Source organism: Strix uralensis, chromosome 17 (assembly GCF_047716275.1).
Source record: "Strix uralensis isolate ZFMK-TIS-50842 chromosome 17, bStrUra1, whole genome shotgun sequence".
Classification (NCBI taxonomy): Eukaryota; Metazoa; Chordata; class Aves; order Strigiformes; family Strigidae; genus Strix; species Strix uralensis.
Window position 1 is genome coordinate 1,610,800 of NC_133988.1, and position 18,800 is coordinate 1,629,599.

At 64.9% G+C, this 18,800-nt stretch overlaps 3 protein-coding genes across 3 annotated transcripts; 1 reads left to right on the forward strand and 2 right to left on the reverse strand.

Annotated features, from left to right (window-relative positions):
• Nucleotides 1–1,137: 1,137 nt before the first annotated feature.
• SELENOM (selenoprotein M) lies at nt 1,138–2,906 on the reverse strand. Its single transcript, XM_074887205.1, has 5 exons — nt 2,768–2,906; nt 2,657–2,692; nt 2,504–2,538; nt 1,946–2,024; nt 1,138–1,855 (listed from the first exon to the last, which is right to left on the reverse strand). The coding sequence occupies exons 1-5, from the start codon at nt 2,876–2,878 to the stop codon at nt 1,643–1,645; spliced, it is 474 nt and encodes a 157-aa protein (XP_074743306.1). The 5' UTR covers nt 2,879–2,906; the 3' UTR covers nt 1,138–1,642.
• Nucleotides 2,907–6,481: 3,575 nt separating this feature from the next.
• Nucleotides 6,482–14,983, forward strand: INPP5J (inositol polyphosphate-5-phosphatase J). Its single transcript, XM_074887204.1, has 12 exons — nt 6,482–7,254; nt 8,191–8,301; nt 9,816–9,924; nt 10,503–10,619; nt 10,690–10,865; nt 11,445–11,556; nt 11,937–12,046; nt 12,383–12,572; nt 12,822–12,959; nt 13,385–13,477; nt 13,710–13,814; nt 13,954–14,983. The coding sequence occupies exons 1-12, from the start codon at nt 6,482–6,484 to the stop codon at nt 14,572–14,574; spliced, it is 2,655 nt and encodes an 884-aa protein (XP_074743305.1). The 3' UTR covers nt 14,575–14,983.
• A 58-nt stretch (nt 14,984–15,041) lies between these two features.
• Nucleotides 15,042–18,103, reverse strand: PLA2G3 (phospholipase A2 group III). The gene is made up of 7 exons (XM_074887658.1): nt 17,647–18,103; nt 17,446–17,578; nt 17,220–17,354; nt 16,557–17,056; nt 16,319–16,442; nt 16,042–16,176; nt 15,042–15,824 (listed from the first exon to the last, which is right to left on the reverse strand). Exons 1-7 carry the CDS (start codon nt 18,101–18,103, stop codon nt 15,620–15,622), a joined length of 1,689 nt encoding a protein of 562 aa, XP_074743759.1. The 3' UTR covers nt 15,042–15,619.
• Between the last annotated feature and the right edge of the window lie 697 nt (nt 18,104–18,800).

Below are 18,800 nucleotides of genomic sequence, written 5' to 3' on the forward strand. Positions count from 1 at the left end.
TTGGGCCTGGGGCTGGCGTGGGCTGGCAGCCAAGTGGGGCTGTGCAGCCCAGCCTGGCTCGCAGTGCGTCCCCCAGGCACGTGCCCGTGAGCAGCCTTGGCCCCTGCGCAGAAGCCCCCTCTGCCCACCCTTGGTGACACCTCCCCGGGGCTGGCTCCACGGCCCTGTGCTGACACCCTGCTTCGCACGTGCACCCGGGGCACTTCCACACCACGGGGCTGCAGCACCCATGTGCTGGGGAGCGGGCGGGAGGCGAGGGGTCCCGGGGGAGGGAGGGGCCTAAGGAGCGAGCTGGGACGGCAGCCCCCGCTCTCCCCCCCAGCTCAGGGCACCACATGCTCAGTACCACTTGCCCCTCCATCACCGTCTCTACCCCTGCGTTGACACGTGTACCAACACCAGCCAGACAATAAAGGATTATTCTATAGGGTGACGCCTCTGCCTCAGGTCCTTCTCCCTGGCCTCACCGCTGCTTCGTGCCACCAGTGCAGCGCACGCCACAGTGCCCAGGGGAGTGCTGGCAGCCCTGCCCGCCCCTGGACCCCTGCCTGCAGACCCACTGCTTGCCCAGCCCAGGGGGAGACACAGGGTGCGTGCTGCCCCTGCTCGGGGACAGTGCCTGGAGCCAAGGGGCACCATCAGTGTCCCACCCTGCCCAAGGGCTGTTGGTTCCTTGCCCCATGCCCCCCCCAGGCCTGGCACAGGTAGAACACCCCCACTGCCACTGAGGCTGCGCAGAGCCGGGTCGCAGCCTGCGCAGCTCTGCCCTGCTCCCTTCCCCAGCCGAGGGCCAGGTGTCCCTGCCAGGCCTGCACAGCCATTAGGCTTTGGCTTAACACTGTAGGACCCACTCAGGGGGTTGTGCCCATCTCCCTGCACCCTGTAAGAGCAGCTCATCCCAAGCCGTGGTGCTCCATCCATCCATCCATCCATTGCACTGGGGAGGGGGTGGCAGAGGAACAGCTCAGTTGGTCTGTGGGACAGTTTGTTGACTCACCAGTGGTAGCTGTGACCCTGCCATCCCTCGCACCTCTGTGAGCACCTCTGGGGCACCCAGCTCCTCCCGGCACCCAGCACAGAGCAGTGCAGGCTACACCCCACCAAGCCCTCCCTGGAAAGATGTCACAGTGCAGCCGATCGTACGCAAGGGCTTTACTGGGGGCTGGATACAAGACAACCCTGCTGGGGTGCAAAGGCACACCCCTCTGCTGGGGGCAGCTCTCCCACCTTCGGGACTCAGCACATCTACCCTCAGCACCTGGGGCTTTCTGCTGAGGGTTTCATCCTGTCCCACGCAGGCAGGATACCGCTGCCCAGTGCTGGCAGTCAGCTAAACCTTGGGGCACAGCGAGGGAGCGCAAAGAACGCTGCTCCTCCCAACTGGCCAGGGATGCTGGGCTACAGGGGAGGGAGCGCAGTAACAGTCACACAGGAGCCCTGGGATGTCCGCAATGCCCAGGAAGCCCCTGGTCAAGGCTGGAGCTGCTCAGGGCATCCTCAGGGCATCGGCTACACAGCTCCAAGCAACAGTGGGTGCACCTTTGCCACTCCATCGTGGCACCATCCCCAGCTGCTGTAATGCCCTTGTCCTCACGTGCTGGGGACTGGCTGCAGGACCCTCTCCCAAGCGCAGCACCCCTTGCTAGAGGTCTGGGTGTTCTCCCTCATCACGTTTTGGTTGGGTCTTGCCACCAGCAGTGAGAGCTTGGGGGGGCGGCAGGGTGGGCAGAGGCCTGGCAGGGGCAAACCGGAACTCCTCGGGCACAGGGGCATCAGGCGTCTCCTTGCGGTAGAAGCCCAGCTCCTGCACCAGCTGGTTGATCTCCTCTTGGGTCATGTCGCTCAGGGGGATCCTCTGCATGCAGACAGGGATTGAGCCTGGTGCCATGGGGCACTGACCACCCCAGACTCTGCTGCGGCGGCGGGTGCCACACTGCCCACTCACCTCCAGCTCCTCGTATCGGTGGCTGAGGAGCACAAGTTCAGGGTCAGCACCTGGCAGGTGTTTCATCTCCAGGTTGTGGCTGGACGGTGTGTTAAGGAGCAGACAGTACTGGGCAGGGCGATGCAGCCCCCCATCCCATGCTGTCCCCCATCCCATCCCATCCCATCCCATCCCATCCCATCCCATCCCATCCCATCCCATCCTCCACACCATTCTGTCCACCATCCCACCTCATCCTTCACCTCACCCCATCCTGTCCCACCCCATCGCATCCTCCATCCCATCCCATCCTGCCCTGCCCCATCCCATCCCCCAACCATCCTGTCCTCCACCCCTCATCCAATCCCATTTTCCATCTCATCCCACCCCTCAGCCCATCCCATCCGCTCCCATCCCTCACCCTGTCTCACCCCAGACTCCATCCCACCCCGCCCAGTCCTGGCCTGTCCCATCCTGTATCCCCATCCCATCCTGTCCCCATTCCGTCGCGCCCTGTTTCCCGTCCTGCCCCACCCCATACCCCGTCCGAGCAGTGCTGCCGCGCCGGCCGGCGGGTACTAGAGGGGGATGTCCTGGGTGACGAAGGCCTTCACCTGCGGGCAGAGCGGCCGGCCCGGCCCGGCCCGGCTCAGCGGGGCGGCCCCGGTGCCCGCCCGGTCCCCGCCTGGCCCCCGCCCGGTCCCCGCCCGGCCCCCGCCCGGTGACACCTACCTCCCTCAAGCGGTTCAGCCGTCACCCGCCGCAGGTCTGCGGGAGGAGATACCTCGTCACACCCGGCGGCGTCCCGGGTGTCCCCGCACCCCCCGCCCGCCCCGCGCTCACCTCCACCTTGCCCCGGGCCAGGTCCCGCAGCTCGGCCCCGCGGAGCCGGGGGGGTCCCGGGCCGCCCCCCGCCGCCAGCGCCGCCACCAGCAGCGACAGCACCCACCGCATCCCGCCGCCACCGCCACGTCACCGCCCCTCCCCGGCGGGCACGGGCACGCGCCCGCGCACGGCGAGCGCACAGCGCGCAAGCGCAGCGCCAGCGCGCGCAAACACACGCGCACGCGTCCTGCCGACCCGCGCGGCGGGAGCGCGCCCAGACCGTAAACACAGCGCTGCGCCCAGCCTGCGCGCACCCCGCCGCACCCCCGCACCGCACACATCTGCACCGCGCACCCCCCCACAGCGCACCCTGCGCACACGCGCACCCCCCGCGCCGCGAACACGCGGACGGCGCAAACAGGCACGTGCCCGTCACAAACTGTGAGCGCACACAGCGACCGCAGCCCCCCCGCACGCACACACAGACATAAACGTGTCTGCGGGGCAGGGGGTGTGCACGCCCCGCTGTCTGTGCGCGCACACAGCTCTACACACACACCCCACACGCAGTGCGCACACGCGGAGCTGCAAACAGGCAGGCGGAGCCGCAGGCAGCTGCCTGCACACACAACCGCTCCGAGTGTGCCTACACCCAGCCGCATCAGCACACACAGCCGCGCACAAAGACACACACCCCCAGCACGTGCGGCCACAGACGCGATGGCGTGTGCGTGCGCCCAGAGCTCCACGCGTACGCCCGGCTGCGCGCACGCGCACAAAGCGCACACGCCGCTGCACACAAACGCCTGCACACACGCACATCCCGCTGGTCACCAAACCACGGGCTCTCAGACTGGTTGAGGCTGGAGGCAGCTCTGGGGTCCATCTGGTCCAAGCCCCTGCTCAAGGATGGCCACCCAGAGATGGTTGCCCAGGACTGCGTCCAGCTGGGTGTTGAGTCAAGGATGGAGACTCCACAATCTCCCTGGGCAACCTGTGCCAGGGCTCGGCCACCCTTACCAGGAATAAGTGTTTCCAGAGGGAACCCCCTGTACTCTAGTTTGAACCCACGGCCTCTGGTCCTGCTGCTGGGCACCACTGGGAAGAGCCAGGCTCTGGCCTCTCTGCACCCTCCCTGCAGGCATTTATATCCATTGATGAGATGCCCTGAGCTTCCTCTGCTCGGGGCTGGACAGTCCCAGCTCTCACAGCCCCTCCTCACATGAAAGATGCTCCAGTCTATCATCTTTGTGGCCCTTCACTGGACTCCCTCCAGTAGGTCCATGACTCTTGGACTTGCTCTTGGGAGCCCAGTAGTGGACACAGTACTCCAGGGGTGGCCTCACTGGTGCCTCCTCAACATCCCTTGACCTGCTGACAACACTCCTGATGCAGCCCAGGACGTCATTCACCTTCTTTGCCCCAAGCACACACTGAACTGCTCAACATGGTGTCCACCAGGACTCCCAGGGCCTTTTCTGCAGAGCTGCGTTCCAGCCAGGTGGCCCCCAGCATGTCCTGGTGCCTGGGGTTGTTCCTTCCCAGGAACTTTGCACTTCCCCTGAACTTTATAAGGTTCCTGTGGGCCCATTTCTCCAGCCTGTCCAGGTCCTCTGGATGGATGCACAACCCCCTGGTTTATCAGCCTCTCCTGCCAGTTTGGTGTCATCTGCAAACTTGCTGAGGGTGCACTCTGTCCCATCATCCAGGTCAGGAGCGAGGATGTTAAACAGGACTGGACGCAGTGTTGATCCCTGGTGTACACCGCTCGTTACTGGCCTCCAACTAAACCTTTTGCTGCTGACCACACCCCCCCCCTGGATCCAGCCATTCAGCCAGTTCTGCTCATCCCGGCCTGCACATCAACAACTTCTCTAGGAGGGTCTGATGGGAGATGGAGTCAAAGGCCTTCCCCAAGTCCAGGCAGACAACGGCCACTGCTCTTCCCTTATCTGCCAGACCACTCCCTTCATTGCAGAAGGTGGGCAGGTTGGCCAAGTAGAACTTCCCCTTGGTGAAGCCGTGCTGACTCCTCCTGATGATGTTCTTGTGGATCATGTGCCTGGCAATGGTTCCCAGGACTGCTCCATCACCTTCCCAGGGGTGGGGGTGAGGCTGACCAGCCTCTAGGTCCCTGAGTCCTCCTTGTGCCTTTCCTGAAGATAGGAATGCCATTTGCTCTCCTCCAGTCCTCTCCCAGTTGCCATGATCCATCACAGATTATTGAGAGTGGCCTCGCCATGACAGGGGCCAGCTCCCTCAGCACTCGTGGGTCCATCCCATCAGGGCCCAGGGTCCTGGTCCTTTGCCACCAAGTTCCTCGTCTACACAGTGCTCCAGCCTTCCCTGGGCTCCGGGGCTCCTGGAGGTCGCTCGTGCTGGTACAGACTGGGGTGTAGGAGGTGTCTGGGACCTCTGCCCTCTCCATGCCCTGGGTCACCAGGTCCCCCATCTCCTTCAGGCAAACTGCACCCCCGCACGCTTTCACACCCACCTGTACAAACAGCTGCACGTGAGCACACCAGCGCGGCTGCACACAGGCACAGCACCCACACGGGTACACACACAGCTGCAGGTGCACGTGTACATCTGCGCACACACACACACACACACACACACACACAGAGCCCCGCATGCAGCCGCAGCATGTGTGCGTGTGCACCGACAACTACAAACACCCCCACAGCAGCACACGTACACACAGAGGGGCACAATGACACAACAGTCACAGTGGCGTGCACACAGTCGCACACACACAAAAAGGCACACACACATACACACGGGCAGGTGTGCACGTGGAAGGGATGATGTGCACGTGTAAGGTTGGATGTGCGAGCTCAAGGGTAGCCATGCATGTGTGAGGGTGGGTGTGCACACGCAGGGCAGATGTGAACGTACATGGGCAGATGTGCACACTCAGGGGCAGGTGCGCACACGCAGGGGGAGATGTGCATACACAGGGGCAGATGCACACATGCACGGGCAGATGTGCACACACATGGGCAGATGTGCATGTGCAGGGGCAGATGTGTACACGCAAGGACAGATGTGCACACGCAGGGGCAGGTGTGCACGTGCAGGGGCAGATGTGCATACACAAGGGCAGATGTGCACATGTAAGGGTAGATGTGCCCGTACAAGGGCAGATGCGCACACGCAGGGGCAGATGTGTGCACGCAGGGGGAGATGCGCGTGCACACGGGCAGATGCGCACACGGGCAGATGCGCACACGCGGCAGATGTGCACACGCAGAGGCAGATGCGCACATGCAGGGGCAGATGCGCACACACATGGGCAGATGCGCACACGCACAAGGGCAGGTGCGCACACGCAGGGGCAGATGTGCGCACGAAGGGGGAGATGCGCGTGCACACGGGCAGATGCGCACACGCGCAGATGCGCACACGCAGGGGCAGATGCGCGCACACGCGGGCAGGTGCGCACACGCAGGGGCAGGTGCGCGCGCACACGGCTGGCCGCGCAGTGCCGCGGTAGATGCTGTGCACCCACGGGCCCGGTGTGCGGCGGTTGCGGCCCGGTGCCGGTGCCCGTGGCGGGGTCCGAGGGGGAGGCGGGGCCCGGCCCGTCACGTGGGCGGGGCGGTGGCAGGTGCGGGCGGGGCGGGGCCGTGTCGCCGCTGTCGCTCCTGCGCTGCCGGCCCGGGCCGTGCGGGGCCGCCGCCGGGCGGGGCCGGGCCCGGTGCCGCGGGCGCTCGCTCGCGTCTCCCGCCGATGGAGCCGGCCCGGCGCGGCAGCGCGGACCAGGGCTCGGCCGCCGCCCCGGGGCCCCGGCCCGGCCCCCCGCGGGGCCCCGCGCCCGCCGCCTCCCCCGCGCGGCCGGTGCCCTTCGGCCCCGGGGGCTCGGCCCGGCCGCAGCCCGACGGCGGGGCCCCGGCGGCGCCTTTCCTGGCGGGCGGCGGCGTCCCGAGCGCCCGCAGGAGCTCCCGGCCGGACGCCGCGTACGAGCCCTTCCCCTCCGCCTGCCCGCGGCCCGGGGGGGCGCAGCGCGGCGGGCCCGAGGAGCGCCCCCCGGGCCGGGCTGCGCAGCCCCTGTCGCTGGAGGCCGGCCGGGCGCAGCCCGAGGGGGCGGGCGGGCCGCACGCCTTCCCGCTGCCGGCCCTGCTGCCCCCCAGCCCGGGCGCTGCCCCCGCCCGCCCCCCCGTGCCGGCCCCGCCCGCCTGCCCCGAGCACGGTCCCCTGGAGCACGCGGGCCCCGGGAAGGCGCCGCCCGCCGAGCGCAGGGAGATGCTCCCCAAGGCGGAGTCCAGCGACCACATCTCGGCCTGGGCCGGCGCCTCGCCCCGCGCCTCCGGGCTGCCCAGAGCCGTCTCCAGCGAGTTCATCGGCGGGGGGCGGGTGGGCCTGGCCAAGCCTTCAGCCCTCTCCAAAGCGGAGCCGGACGAGCTGTCCCTCTTCGGGAGGTCCCTCGGCCTGCCGAGCTCCAGCGACTCCTGTGACGCACTCCTCGGCTGCTCGGGAAGGCTCCGGGAGGACGGCTCGTTCCGGTGAGCGGCTATTGCTGGGGGGGCAGGGGGATGCTGGGCCGAAGCTGCCCTTGCTGGGAAGCAGCGAGCGAAGCCTCTTGTGGGCTGGCGTTGCCCCTTTCCTCCTGCTGTGGGGGGTGTCCAGCTGGAGGAGGTTTGGGCGAGGGGCTGGGGACAGGCAGGTTCACTGGGGGGGTGGGATGCCCAGCGCCCGCTGTGCAGGCAGCGCTCAGGGGAGCGGGTGCTGCGTGGGGTGGAGCGGGTGCCATCTGCCCCTGCTGTCCCCAAGCTCTGGAAATGGTGTGGCACTACCCTCCCTTGCTACTGAAATGTGCCCCCCCCCGTGACGGGGACTCGTCCTAGTGGTGCTGAAGGAGCCCCCGGGCCGCTGGTGCATGCTGCGTAACGGCGTCAGTGTGGGGTGACCGATGGTGGCTTTGCACTGGTGAAGGACACCGCTGCAGGGCTCGCAGGGCTGCTGTCACATGCCATGCCGGGGTCTTTGGGGCTGGCTGTGCTCTGGGGCAGAGTCTGCAGGCGGAGATTCGGGTCCTTTTCCCCAGCAGCCTGAGGGATGCGTGATTGCTGGGGAAGGGAGGGGGAGCGGCTTTCCGGGGACACCCCGTCTCGCGGGCTGCCTGCTGTGCCAGCCTGCCTGTGGCAGTGGCGATGAAAACGAGGGCTCTTTGTGCTGGTTTCTAGAATTTCACCGGGGCTTGGGTTACAGCGGTGCTTGCCATGCGCTGAGGCGCAGACCCTGGGGGAATCTAGAAGCAAGGACCTGTCTCCCTCAAAGGGGAGTTGAAGACCTGGTGTACATGCCCTGGCTGAGCTTCAGCTGTGGCCACTTGTGTTGCAGGCAGAGAGCTTCCTTGGTGGAGCTGGGGGCTGAATGGGGGGGGACAGGGAACACCTCTGAGCCCCAGTGTTAGCCTGTTCTTCCTTTGTCCTCTCAAGCATCACGGTGGTCACCTGGAATGTGGGCACAGCCATGCCCCCGAATGATGTGACATCACTGCTGCACCTCAACACGGGCGAGACAAATGATGCGGATGTGATCGCCATTGGGTAAGAGGGTGAGGTGCAGGGCCCCCTTCCCTGCCCCGCCACATCCCTTTTCAGGGGATCCCCATAGACCTGGAGGGTGGGGAATGGAAGAGCCACAGCCCCAGCCTCCCCAGGGCATGGTGAGCAGGGAGGGGTGTGCAGTAAAATATCAGAAAAGGTGATGGACAATCAGCTCCTGGTAAAATGGGAGCGCTAAGAGGCACTGAAACCCTTGAATCCCTGGTAGCCTCAAACCCTCAAGGAGCCTGTAGCTGGTTGTACTGTGCACGGCTGGGCCTCAGCAAGTGCTGCTCTTGCTGTGAGCCCTGGCAGTCCTGGGGTCAGGTCTGTAGAGGCATTTAACTTGCCTGTAGGAGTCCTCTGGGAGCGTTTTCCTCATCTCTGCTTCTGTCCATGGTATGTGGGCCTCAAGGGCATAAATCTGCTGTTCTCTCACAGCTGGATTGGCTCTGTGCCCTTGGCAACACTTAACTGCTGGCAAGGCAGCACCACGTTGGCATGGTAAGGCTTTATTGGTGTGACTGGCGAGGCAAGCTCTGCCAGAGTCTGAGGGCAAACTGGTCCCTCGAGGTTTGCCTGTGAATTCCTCCTAAGGCCCGGGACATGCTGCCTTTGCCCAGGAAGCGAGAAGCAGCCTCTGCCCATGGGTGTGAGGTGGAAGAGCTGGATCTGCCTCCAGGAGGCTTCCAGGGACTCCCCCAGTGCTCCTCGCCTGGGAGCGGTGTAGGGCTGAGGCTGCCAGAGCTGCGATGCTGTGTTGGAGCCAGTCTCCTGGTCCCCTTGACCTTGCGGACCATTGGGGTGGGGCTGTGGAGGTACACCTGAGCCTGGATGGATGGGGTAGGGGGTGTAGCCAACAGCAAGGGACTTGCTGGGACTGTGTCCTGGTTAGGACAGGGTGTCCTGCTGCTCCCCACCTCCAGGGCATCTCTGCCTGCCTATGTCCTTCCTCTGACCCGTGTCTCTGTGCACTGAGCACTTGATATTTTTGGGCAAGACATTTCCTGATTCTGCTATTCTCTGTGGACGTTCTCCTTCCCTCTCTTCACTAATTGCTGAGCCAGGAGGAGCACTATTAACCTGTTTGCTGCTGCTGCTCTGAGCTTGGTGGCTAGGATGCATTTGGACACCCTGTGCTGAAGGACTGGTGAGACTTGGCTTCTCTGTAGAGACCAATGCAGCTGAAATGTCCCGTAAGCCCCTCTCGCACCTAGAGGTAGGCTTTAGACTGCTGCCCAGCCCTGTGCAGATGAGCTGCTCTTGCTTTAAAAAGGGCCAAGGCACCTCGTGGGTTCAGGGACTCTTGTGCCTTCTGCTAGCACATGGCCCAGCATTGCTGGAGCAAGGATATGGCTGGTTTGTGCTCTCAACCCAGGGTCCTCCCTTGGACTGCCCTTCCTGCCCTGACCCTGCTCCCCAGCACTGTGCTTTGGCATCTCTCCCAAGGAGCTCTTGCTGGCTGAAACACAGACACCCTCCTGGTGTGGCTGAGGGACCGGTCCCTTTCCTCCTAGGCTGCAAGAGGTGAACTCTAAGATAAACAAGCGCCTGAAGGATGCCCTCTTCACAGACCAGTGGAGCGAGCTCTTCATGGATGTGCTGAGCCCCTTCCACTTTGTCCTGGTAAGGAGGTGCCGAAGGGGCTGGGCAGCTGGTGTTCCCTCTCTGCCTGCCAGGCAAATGGACCACTGGGAGGGAGAGTTGAGCTTCAGGGATGGAGGGAGGAGGTGTGGTGGGAGAGCAGCTGGAGGGACAGCCTGCAGCCATCCAAGCGGTGTGTGGGGGCTGACCTGAGGGCTAGTGGTGCATCTCGCCAGTGTGCTGTCTAGCTTGTGCCACCCAGCTCCCTTTCCTGTGCCTTGGGCTTCCTCTGTGGTGCTTTGGGGACACTTCTTGTTGCCTGCTGCATTGCACCAGGGCGAGGAGGTGAATGTGGGAACAAGCCTGTGCTTCTGGCAGCAGCCTGCGAGTCCCGGGGCAGGTTCAGCTCCTCAGGGTGCTTCCTCCAGAGCGTACATGAGCCTCAGCTGTCAGTGTTCAGGAGGGTGTGCCTAGATCTCTAAACTAAACGTGCTGTTTGTCATCTTCAATATGAGGGACATGAAAAGGATGGAAGTGCTGCCCCTATGGCCTGGAGTTGGGGGAAGCTGTCCCTGCTTCTACGGGCTCTGCTGTGGCTTCAGCCCCTGCTCTCATTCCAGGTCAGCACGGTACGGATGCAAGGTGTGATCCTACTGGTATTTGCCAAGTACTACCACCTCCCCTTCCTGCAGGATGTCCAGACAGACTGCACGAGGACGGGGCTGGGAGGCTACTGGGTGAGTGTGGCCCCGGAGGAGGTGGCAAGGGACTGGCTTCCCAGGGAGTCATGGGATCCTCTCGGTGCAGGGCAACAAGGGTGGGGTGAGCATTCGTCTCTCCATCTTCGGCCACATGGTCTGCTTCCTGAACTGCCACCTGCCAGCGCACCTGGAGAAGGCGGAGCAGCGCAAGGAGGACTTTGCCACCATACTGCACATGCAGCAGTTTGAGGGGCGTGCGGCCAGCGGCATCCTGGACCATGAGTGCGTACCCCACCACTTTGCTCCCCAATCTGGGCCAGGGATCTAGTGCCAGCCCCTGTCCTTGACCCCATCCAGATAGAGTCTGGGATCTGTCCCCTGAATCCCAGCACAACCTGGAGATGGAGTCTTGCCTGCAGAGCTGCAAAATTGTCCCATGGCCCAGTGGGGACCCAGCACGGTGGGGTAGGTGATGAGGGGTCCTTGGTCTCCCCTGGGGCACATCTAGGCCTGGTGCAGCTCCTGCTACAATGGTGCTGTTGGGGTTTGGGACTGGTGAGGTGGAGGGCTCAGTTCTGCCCCAGTGTCTTGGCTGAGTGGTCTGAGTAGGTGCCTCACGGTGGAAATTTCCACCCTCAATTTCTGCCCAGGGAACTCAGGCCTGTTTGATTAATGATGCTTGGTCCTACCTGAGGAAGCCTGGCAGGGCTGGCAGCTGGCCAAGCTGTCGGCTGAGTGCTGACCTGCACGGGTGCTCCCAGGAGTGCCTGTGATGAGCCTGAGGATGTCTTCCCCCTGCTGTGCTGCCCGGCTCCAGTAGTCTTGGCCCTTCCAGCCTGTTGCCCTCCCTCCCACCTACAGCCTCGTGTTCTGGTTTGGGGACCTCAACTTCCGCATCGAGAGCCTTGACATCCGTTTTGTGAAGTACGCCATTGACAGCAACATCCTGAGCCAGCTGTGGGAGAAGGACCAGGTGAGTGCCATGGGCGTGCTGCCGAGCCTTGGCCAGGCCCTGAGTGGCATCTGGCTCTCGCCAAAACTGCCCATGCAGCTGTGGGACAGGGCGTGTCCCTTTGCCCATGGGGCACAAAGGGCCCTGGCTCTCTGGGGAAGGGGCAGCACAGTCCTAGGGTGGTCTTTATGGGAGCTGGGCACATGCTTCCTTTATCAGTGTGCTAGGAGCAGCTGAGGGCATCGGGTCTGTGGAGCTGCTGCTTGCATGACGTGGACAGACCCCAAGAGCTGTGTGGGGCTGGCAGCAACGGGGCAGGGATGACTGTGCTGGGGGTGGAGGGGTCTTGGGGTCTGGCCGTGGGAGCTGGTGTGCTCCCTGACCTGCTCTCTTTCCCACAGCTGAACATTGCCAAGAGCACCTGGCCTGTCCTCAGCGGCTTTCAGGAGGGACCCCTGAACTTCCCACCCACCTTCAAGTTCGATGTGGGCACCAACAAGTACGACAGCAGGTAGGAGAGCAGGGCTCAAGCATGCGCTGGGCTTGGGAGCGGGTGGCACGGCTGAGGGATGCAGGAGGGGCAGGCTCAGAGCCGGGGCTGGTGCCGGTGGGGCAGGGCCTGGTGCTGGTACGGATGGATGGGGGGAGCCATGCTGGGGCAGGCGTGGGCTGGTCTGGGGATGGCAGGCTGGGACACAGCTATCGTGCTGGTGCCAGCGCAGGTCTGTCCCTGCAGCCACACTGAGCTGTGTGCCAAGACGCGTGTGCTGTAGTGCTAGGGGGAGGCAGTTTGGTGTGGAGCCCGCTGCTCCCTGCCAGGCAAGAGATGCCCCTCTGTGCCCTGCAGTGCCAAGAAGCGAAAACCTGCCTGGACCGACCGCATCCTCTGGAAGATCAAATCTCCCAGTGTCGGGCTCGGTGCGGGTGGGCGCCGGCCCAGCCGGGGCATCCTGTCAGTGAGCCAGCTCTGCTACTGCAGCCACATGGAGTACACAGTCAGCGACCACAAGCCGGTAGCTGCCATCTTTGCGGTGCAGGTGAGCACCGTCCAGGGCCGCTGGGCACACAGGCGAGAGCTACAGAGCTGAGATGCCCAGCTACTGTGTGCAGTGTATGATGGGGTGTGCAGGGCTTATTTTTTGTTTGGCAAGCGCAGCTGACTTGCCGTTGTGGCCGGGGGCTGCTGTTGGTGTATGCATGAGGGCCCAGTCCTAGCTGGGTGCCCTGGGCAGCAGGGGCAGCTCTCTTTGGCATGCCTTTGCTCACCATGTATATGTCTCTGACAGTTTGCTTCCAAGGCAGACAAGCCCCCAGTTGAAATTTATGTGGCTGATGAATGGAGCAGGCCTGAGCAAGCAGTTGTCAGGTACAAGATGGCTGCTGGCTTCCACCGGAGCTCCTGGGACTGGATAGGACTCTACCGGGTAGGGGCTTGGGGCTGCTTGGGCTGGAGGGAGTGGGGAGCGCTGCCCAGCACCGTGGAGTCCCTTCTGAGCCACCCCCACCGGCGGACACAGGTGCATGGCATGGACCTGTGCTCTGCACTCTCTCTTCCCATGGGAAGCCCTGGTGTTAGCAGCAGGATTTGGCCCTGCTTCAGGAGGCTCAGCTCCAGCAGTTTCCTCTTTCTCTTGCTCTGTGGGCCCCACAGGGTCCAAAGCATGGCACTTCTGGGGGGCTGGGGGCCAGGGTGCTGATGGGTGGGTGCAAGGCAGCTCTTGGTTTCCCTGTGCAAGGAGCGAGAGGAAAGCCTGAGCGAGAGGAGAGCTAAGGCTGGGCAGGGGTGATGGTGCTGAGAAGGGCTGGTGTTCCCCCACTCACCTCTGCTCTCCCATGTACACGCACACAGGTGGGCTTTCGGCATCCTAAAGACTATGTGTCCTATGTCTGGGCCAGGAGTGACGATGGAGAGCGCTGCCTCGAGAAGCAGCTGTGTGCACAGGTAAGCAGGGGCCAGCCCTGTGTGCCATTGTGGGGGGAGAGTGGCCCCTTTGTGTCTGATGGGGCCAGAGGGCACCTCCTTATCGCTTTGTGCTGAACCTTGGGCAGGCCCACTATGCTGGCATCGGGCATTTCTGCTCTCAGCTGGGGCGGGAGCTCTCTATGGGGCTGGAGGTGGGAGGGGGCACCCCTGTGCCCAGCCCTGGTGCCCATCAGCTGTCTCTGGGCTGCAGGTGATGTTCTCAGAGGAGACGCTGCCCAAAGGGAAGGGCGAGTACATCCTTGGATACTACAGCAACACCTCCAGCAGCATCGCTGGTGTGACTGAGCCCTTCCAGGTCAGCATGGCCAAGAGGCAAGGGTGAGGGGCTGAGGGAGGCAGGGAGGGGTTGGGTGCTTGGCTGGAGGTGGCTAGCTGCTGTGGTGCCCCACAGCCCCCTGTGAGGATCAGCCAGCAGCACTGATGTGGGGGTGCAGATCTCCCTGCCCAGGTCAGAGGAGGGCAGCAGCCCCACAGACAGCTCAGGCAGCAGCTCAGAAGAAGAGGATGACAGCACGCTTGTCCTGCTGGCCCCCAAATCCCGTAGCCCCAGCCCGGGCAAGATGAAACGGCACCGGAGCCGAAGTCCCAGCCTGGCCAAGTTCCAGGGCCTCATTCTGCGGCCGTCAAGCCGGGACAGGGGTACGAGCCGTAGCCCCTCACCCCAAAGCCGCCGTGGCCTCCCTGGGGACATTCCCACCATCCACCTGCCCCAGGAGGAGCTGGGGCACTGTGGAGCCAAAGCCAAGGAGCTGGGGTGGACAGCCGACAGCCAGGAGGGCAGCTCCTTCTACCAGACTGTGCGGGAGCAGGGTGGCCCCCGGCGTGTCTCTGCTGACAGCCCCCTGGCCAGGGCTGACCCCAGGAACCTGGGCCTGCTGCCCGCGCTCCGCCTGGAGATGATCGACCAGGCCCTGGGCCGGCGACGGGAGAGTGCAGACCAGGGCTATCCCTGCCGGAGGATGAGCCCCACCAGCCCCCCAGGCTGCAGCACCTCCCCAAAGGAGAGGAGCAGCCCCCAGGAGCTGGACAGCCATAGCTGTGCCATGGGCCGCTGATGCAGTGGCTCCCTTCCTCCTCCCTGTAGTGTGCTTGCTCTGTGCTTTCCTCTGCCACTTTCCTGCTGAGACCCCTGTCCCTTATTTATTGCAGCGACTCCTGACCCCAGTTGTGTGCCTGGCAGGTAGGGGCCTTCCCCCTGCTCCCCCCAGCCTGAGCTGCTGTCCTGGGCCTGGGAGGTGGCACAGGGGAGGAGGGCAAGGCTGCTTGAGTGTGGTGGGGGGAGCCCCTTGTGAAAATCAAAGTGCAAGACCCTTCAGTCCTAGGGGAGGAGTTCTGGCCTCGCAGCTAAGGTGGGACAGGAGGCCAGGGTACCCTGAGATCAAAGCTTGCACCTTCCCTGCTGCTACCACTGTGCCTCAGCCTTGGATGTAGTGCAAGTGACAATAAACCATCCTGCCCACCCCAGCTGCACTGTGCTTACTGCAGGGAGCAGGAGCCACAGTGTGAACAGGGGGCAGCAGGCTCAGCACCACACTCAGACCACCCTTTATTTATCTTCTGGTGCACACGGACTGACCCCTCCCCAGGGCAGAGCCCTGGGCCTGCCCATGGCTGCTGCCCCTCCCCTTGCTCCAAGGCTGGGAGCCAGCACAGACCCCCACCTGTGCCCCCTCCCACCCTGCATGGACAAGGGGGGTCAGGATCATACCACAACTGCTCAGGCCCCCCAGCCAAAGTGGCACAAATCCAGGGGTGGGCGGCAATGCCATCTCCCTGCCTGGGCAATCCAGTGCCCAGAGCATCACCCCTGCCCCAGGGCCCAAAGATGGTAGGTTTTGCCTTTCCCAAGCCTTCCTCTTCCTTTCTTGCTTTGATGCTCACAGATGGTAGGCACAGCTAACCCCCCCCATAGCCACAGCTCCTTGAGAGGCTTCTTACTCCCTCTGCCTGTCCCCCACTGCAGCTGTGGCCCCCCAGCTCCATGCAGACATGCTCAGTGCCATCCTTTGTCTCAAGGACCAGAAATCAAGCAGCTCCCCCCACTCTGTGGCTGCTGCACAGCACATCTTCCTCCCCACACAAGGCAGTGCTTCTCAGGCATCACTGGGGCACCATGTGGTGCCAAGCACCTGGCTTCTGCTCCAAGGCCAGCTGCAGGCATTGCATATAGAGGGTGCCACCACTGTCCTGTGCCTTCCAGTCTGGACACCGGGCCTTGGAGGTCACATGCAGAGGATCCCAGTGCCTCAGGGTCTTTTTGAGATGCTGTGCAGGTTCTAATACAGCCCGAGTTGCTGTAATACAGCTGCCAGAGAAGCAAAGTTGTGAGCATCAGTGTAACACTGCAGCACTGACATGCACTGCCGTCCATCCCATGGTACAGCAGAGCAGGGGATAACACTTGCAATGTGCAAAACTTGCAAAACGCTTCACGCCCAGTCTGCAGGACAGCACCCAGCCCTCTGCCAGGGCATCCCTCCTGCCCACACAGAGGCCACGTTCCTTTGACCCTCCACACTTACTTGTGCTGTGACCCCTCGCCTGGGCTGCAGTCAGCGGGTGGCTCCAGAACAAAGCAGTCCATGGCAACGCAGTGAGCCAGGACAGCCACCTCCACATCGCTGAGGTCCCTCGCCCTGCGCAGGAACCGTGCCAGCCTGCAGGCACACAAAGGCAGCAGTCAGCAGCTGCTGGCCAGGGTGGGCATCCCACTTGGTCCCACCTTGCCTGACCCCAAACTACCTACACAGTGCCCTGTGATGATGGGAAAAGCCCTGCCTTTTCCTCCTGGACACGCACCTGCGAGTGCAGTTGCAGTGGAAGAGCGTCCGAGTGTCCACATTGTGCAGCTGGTACTTCACCTCGTGGGGTGCGATCCGGTGCTCACACTTATCCAGGTACTTGTAGCACCTGCACACCCTGCCTGGGCCAGAGGACAGCAGGAAAGTGATGGGCACCCCCAGCACACAACCCCAACAGGCTGAGGCCTTGGGACACCCCGGCTGTGGCACATGCTCTGCCCCCAGCACCAACTCACCCTGCTGCCTCCACCCCTCCATGGCGGGCACCGGGGTGGCTCTGCACCGTGCCGTGGCCAGGCTAGATCCGACGCTGCCATCCTGAGGGTGGGCCACGCAGGCAGGGCCTGCTAAAGCCCCCGGCCCTTGCTGTGTTCCTCCTGGCACCTGCCTGCCTCCAGCGAGTTCCTGCTCCAACTCGGTCATTGCTGTTTGGTGGCCGGGCTCCAGTCCCCACTGCACTGCTGAGTGCCTGGTTGTGGGTTCAGCCTTGCCCCTGGCAGACACAGGGGACGAGGTACCTGGGCGCTGTGACTGCTGGGCTGTCACAGGTCTCTGTGCCTGACAGAGCCCAGGGTTTTGTCCCTGTTGGAGCTGCTTGCACCCTGCTCTAGAGGGCTTCCTGCGCTTGGCTGGGGGCTGCACAGCAGGGCTGCCCATCTCCTCGGCAGGCGGGCTGGAGTGGTAGTGACTCTGCTGCACCATCCTGGCCAGGGCTACTACACCGTAACGCTCACACCTGGGGACACCATGTGCCGTGAGGCCCCACACCCCAGCCCTGCCCTGGCCAAGCTGTGCCCCCCCGCAGCTGGTGAGGCAGCCAGGCAGGCCACGCTCAGGGCTGCAGCGGCAGATGCACCCAGCCGCGGGCTGAGGTCGGGGGCACCCCCCGGGGCACTCACCCTCCCCACCAGTGCCACTGGACGCACTCCCTGCTCTCCTCCAGCACGAAGCACGGCACCTCCAGCAGGTTGAAGAAGGTGACACCGATGATGTTGGAGACGGTGTCGTTGAGCGCCAGCAGGCACTGCCGGAACCTGCGGGGCAGACAGGGGCGGTGAGCGGCCGGCAGCACCCCGCTGCGCCCCCCCAGCCCCGCACGCGGCCCGACTCCCCCTCCCGGCGCACCTGGCGTCGCAGTCGCAGTGGGACACGGTGTGCAGGCGGTAGTTGCGGATGCCGTAGCTGAACTGCAGCGCCGCGATCTGCGCCGAGCACCGGTCGTGCTCCCGGCAGCACCGGTCGGGGCCGCGGAAGAGACCTGCGGGTAGCGCCGGTGAGCACGGCCCCGCCGGGAGGACGGGCTGCGCCTCCCCCCGCCCCTCGTACCCAGCTCGCTGCCGCTCCCCGCCGAGTCACCGGCTCCGCACCACAGCGTGCCCGGCAGCGTCCAGCCCCGCCGGCGGCGGCGGCTCCCTCCTCCCGACGGCGCGGGGTCGGCGCAGGCGGCGCGGTGCCGCCAGAGCGCGGCCAGGTCCCGGCGCAGCGCGGCACCGGGGGCGGCGGGCGGGCGGCGGGCGCAGGCGGCGCGGAAGGCGCGGGCCAGGCGCGGGTCGCGGCGGGCCCAGCAGGCGCGGAGGCGGCCGCGCCCGGCCCAGGTGCCCTCCACCAGCGCGGCCGGGCCGGGGCCGGGGCCGGGGCCGGCGCCGCCCAGGAAGGCCACGTACCGCGCCCCGCCTGCGCCCGCCGCGCGCCGCGCGCACACGGCTCCGCCGGGCCAGGCGCGCGCGCACACGGCCGCGCACGCGCAGAGCGCCGCGCACGCCAGCGCCGCGCCAGCGCCCATCCCGCGGTACCGCGCGCCCGCCCGCGCCCGGCTTTAAGCCCGCACCGGGAGGCGGACCCGGCGCTGATCGGTCCGTGCGCGCCCGCCCCGCCCCGGGGGAGCTGTGCGGGCGCGGCGCGATGCACCCGTACCGCCCCCCCCTCCGCGCCCGGGCACCCCCCGCCCTGGGCACGCCCCATGCCGGGCACCCCTTGCCTGTTGACCCTCTGCCACGGGCACCCCGTCCCCGCACCCCCTCCCCACGCACCGCCTCCCGCCGGGTGCGGCTCCGCGGGGCAGCCCCAGCCCCGTGCCGGTGCGGGACCCCCGGGAGGACGCAGGCGCACGGCGGGTGTCTGCACAGCCCCGCCCCGTGTGCGGGCCCAGCCGCGTGCGCGCTCCCGCGCTGTCCCGCCCTGCCGAAGCCGCCTGTCGGTGCGGGGCTGTGTCTGGGTGGGGGGGTCGCCGGCGATGGAGACTCTGCAGCCTCCCTGGGCGCCCCGTGCCTGACCTTCACAGTGCAGAGGTGTTTCCTGTGTTCCAGGCTGTGCCCACTGCACCTTGTCCTGTCACTGGGCTCCACTGGGACGAGCCAGGCTCTGCTCTCTTTGCACCATCCCTGCAGGTATTTCTGTACATTAATAGGATCCACCTAAACTTCCTCTGCTCCCGGCTGAGCAGACCCAGCTCTCACAGCCTCTCCTCATAGGACAGATGC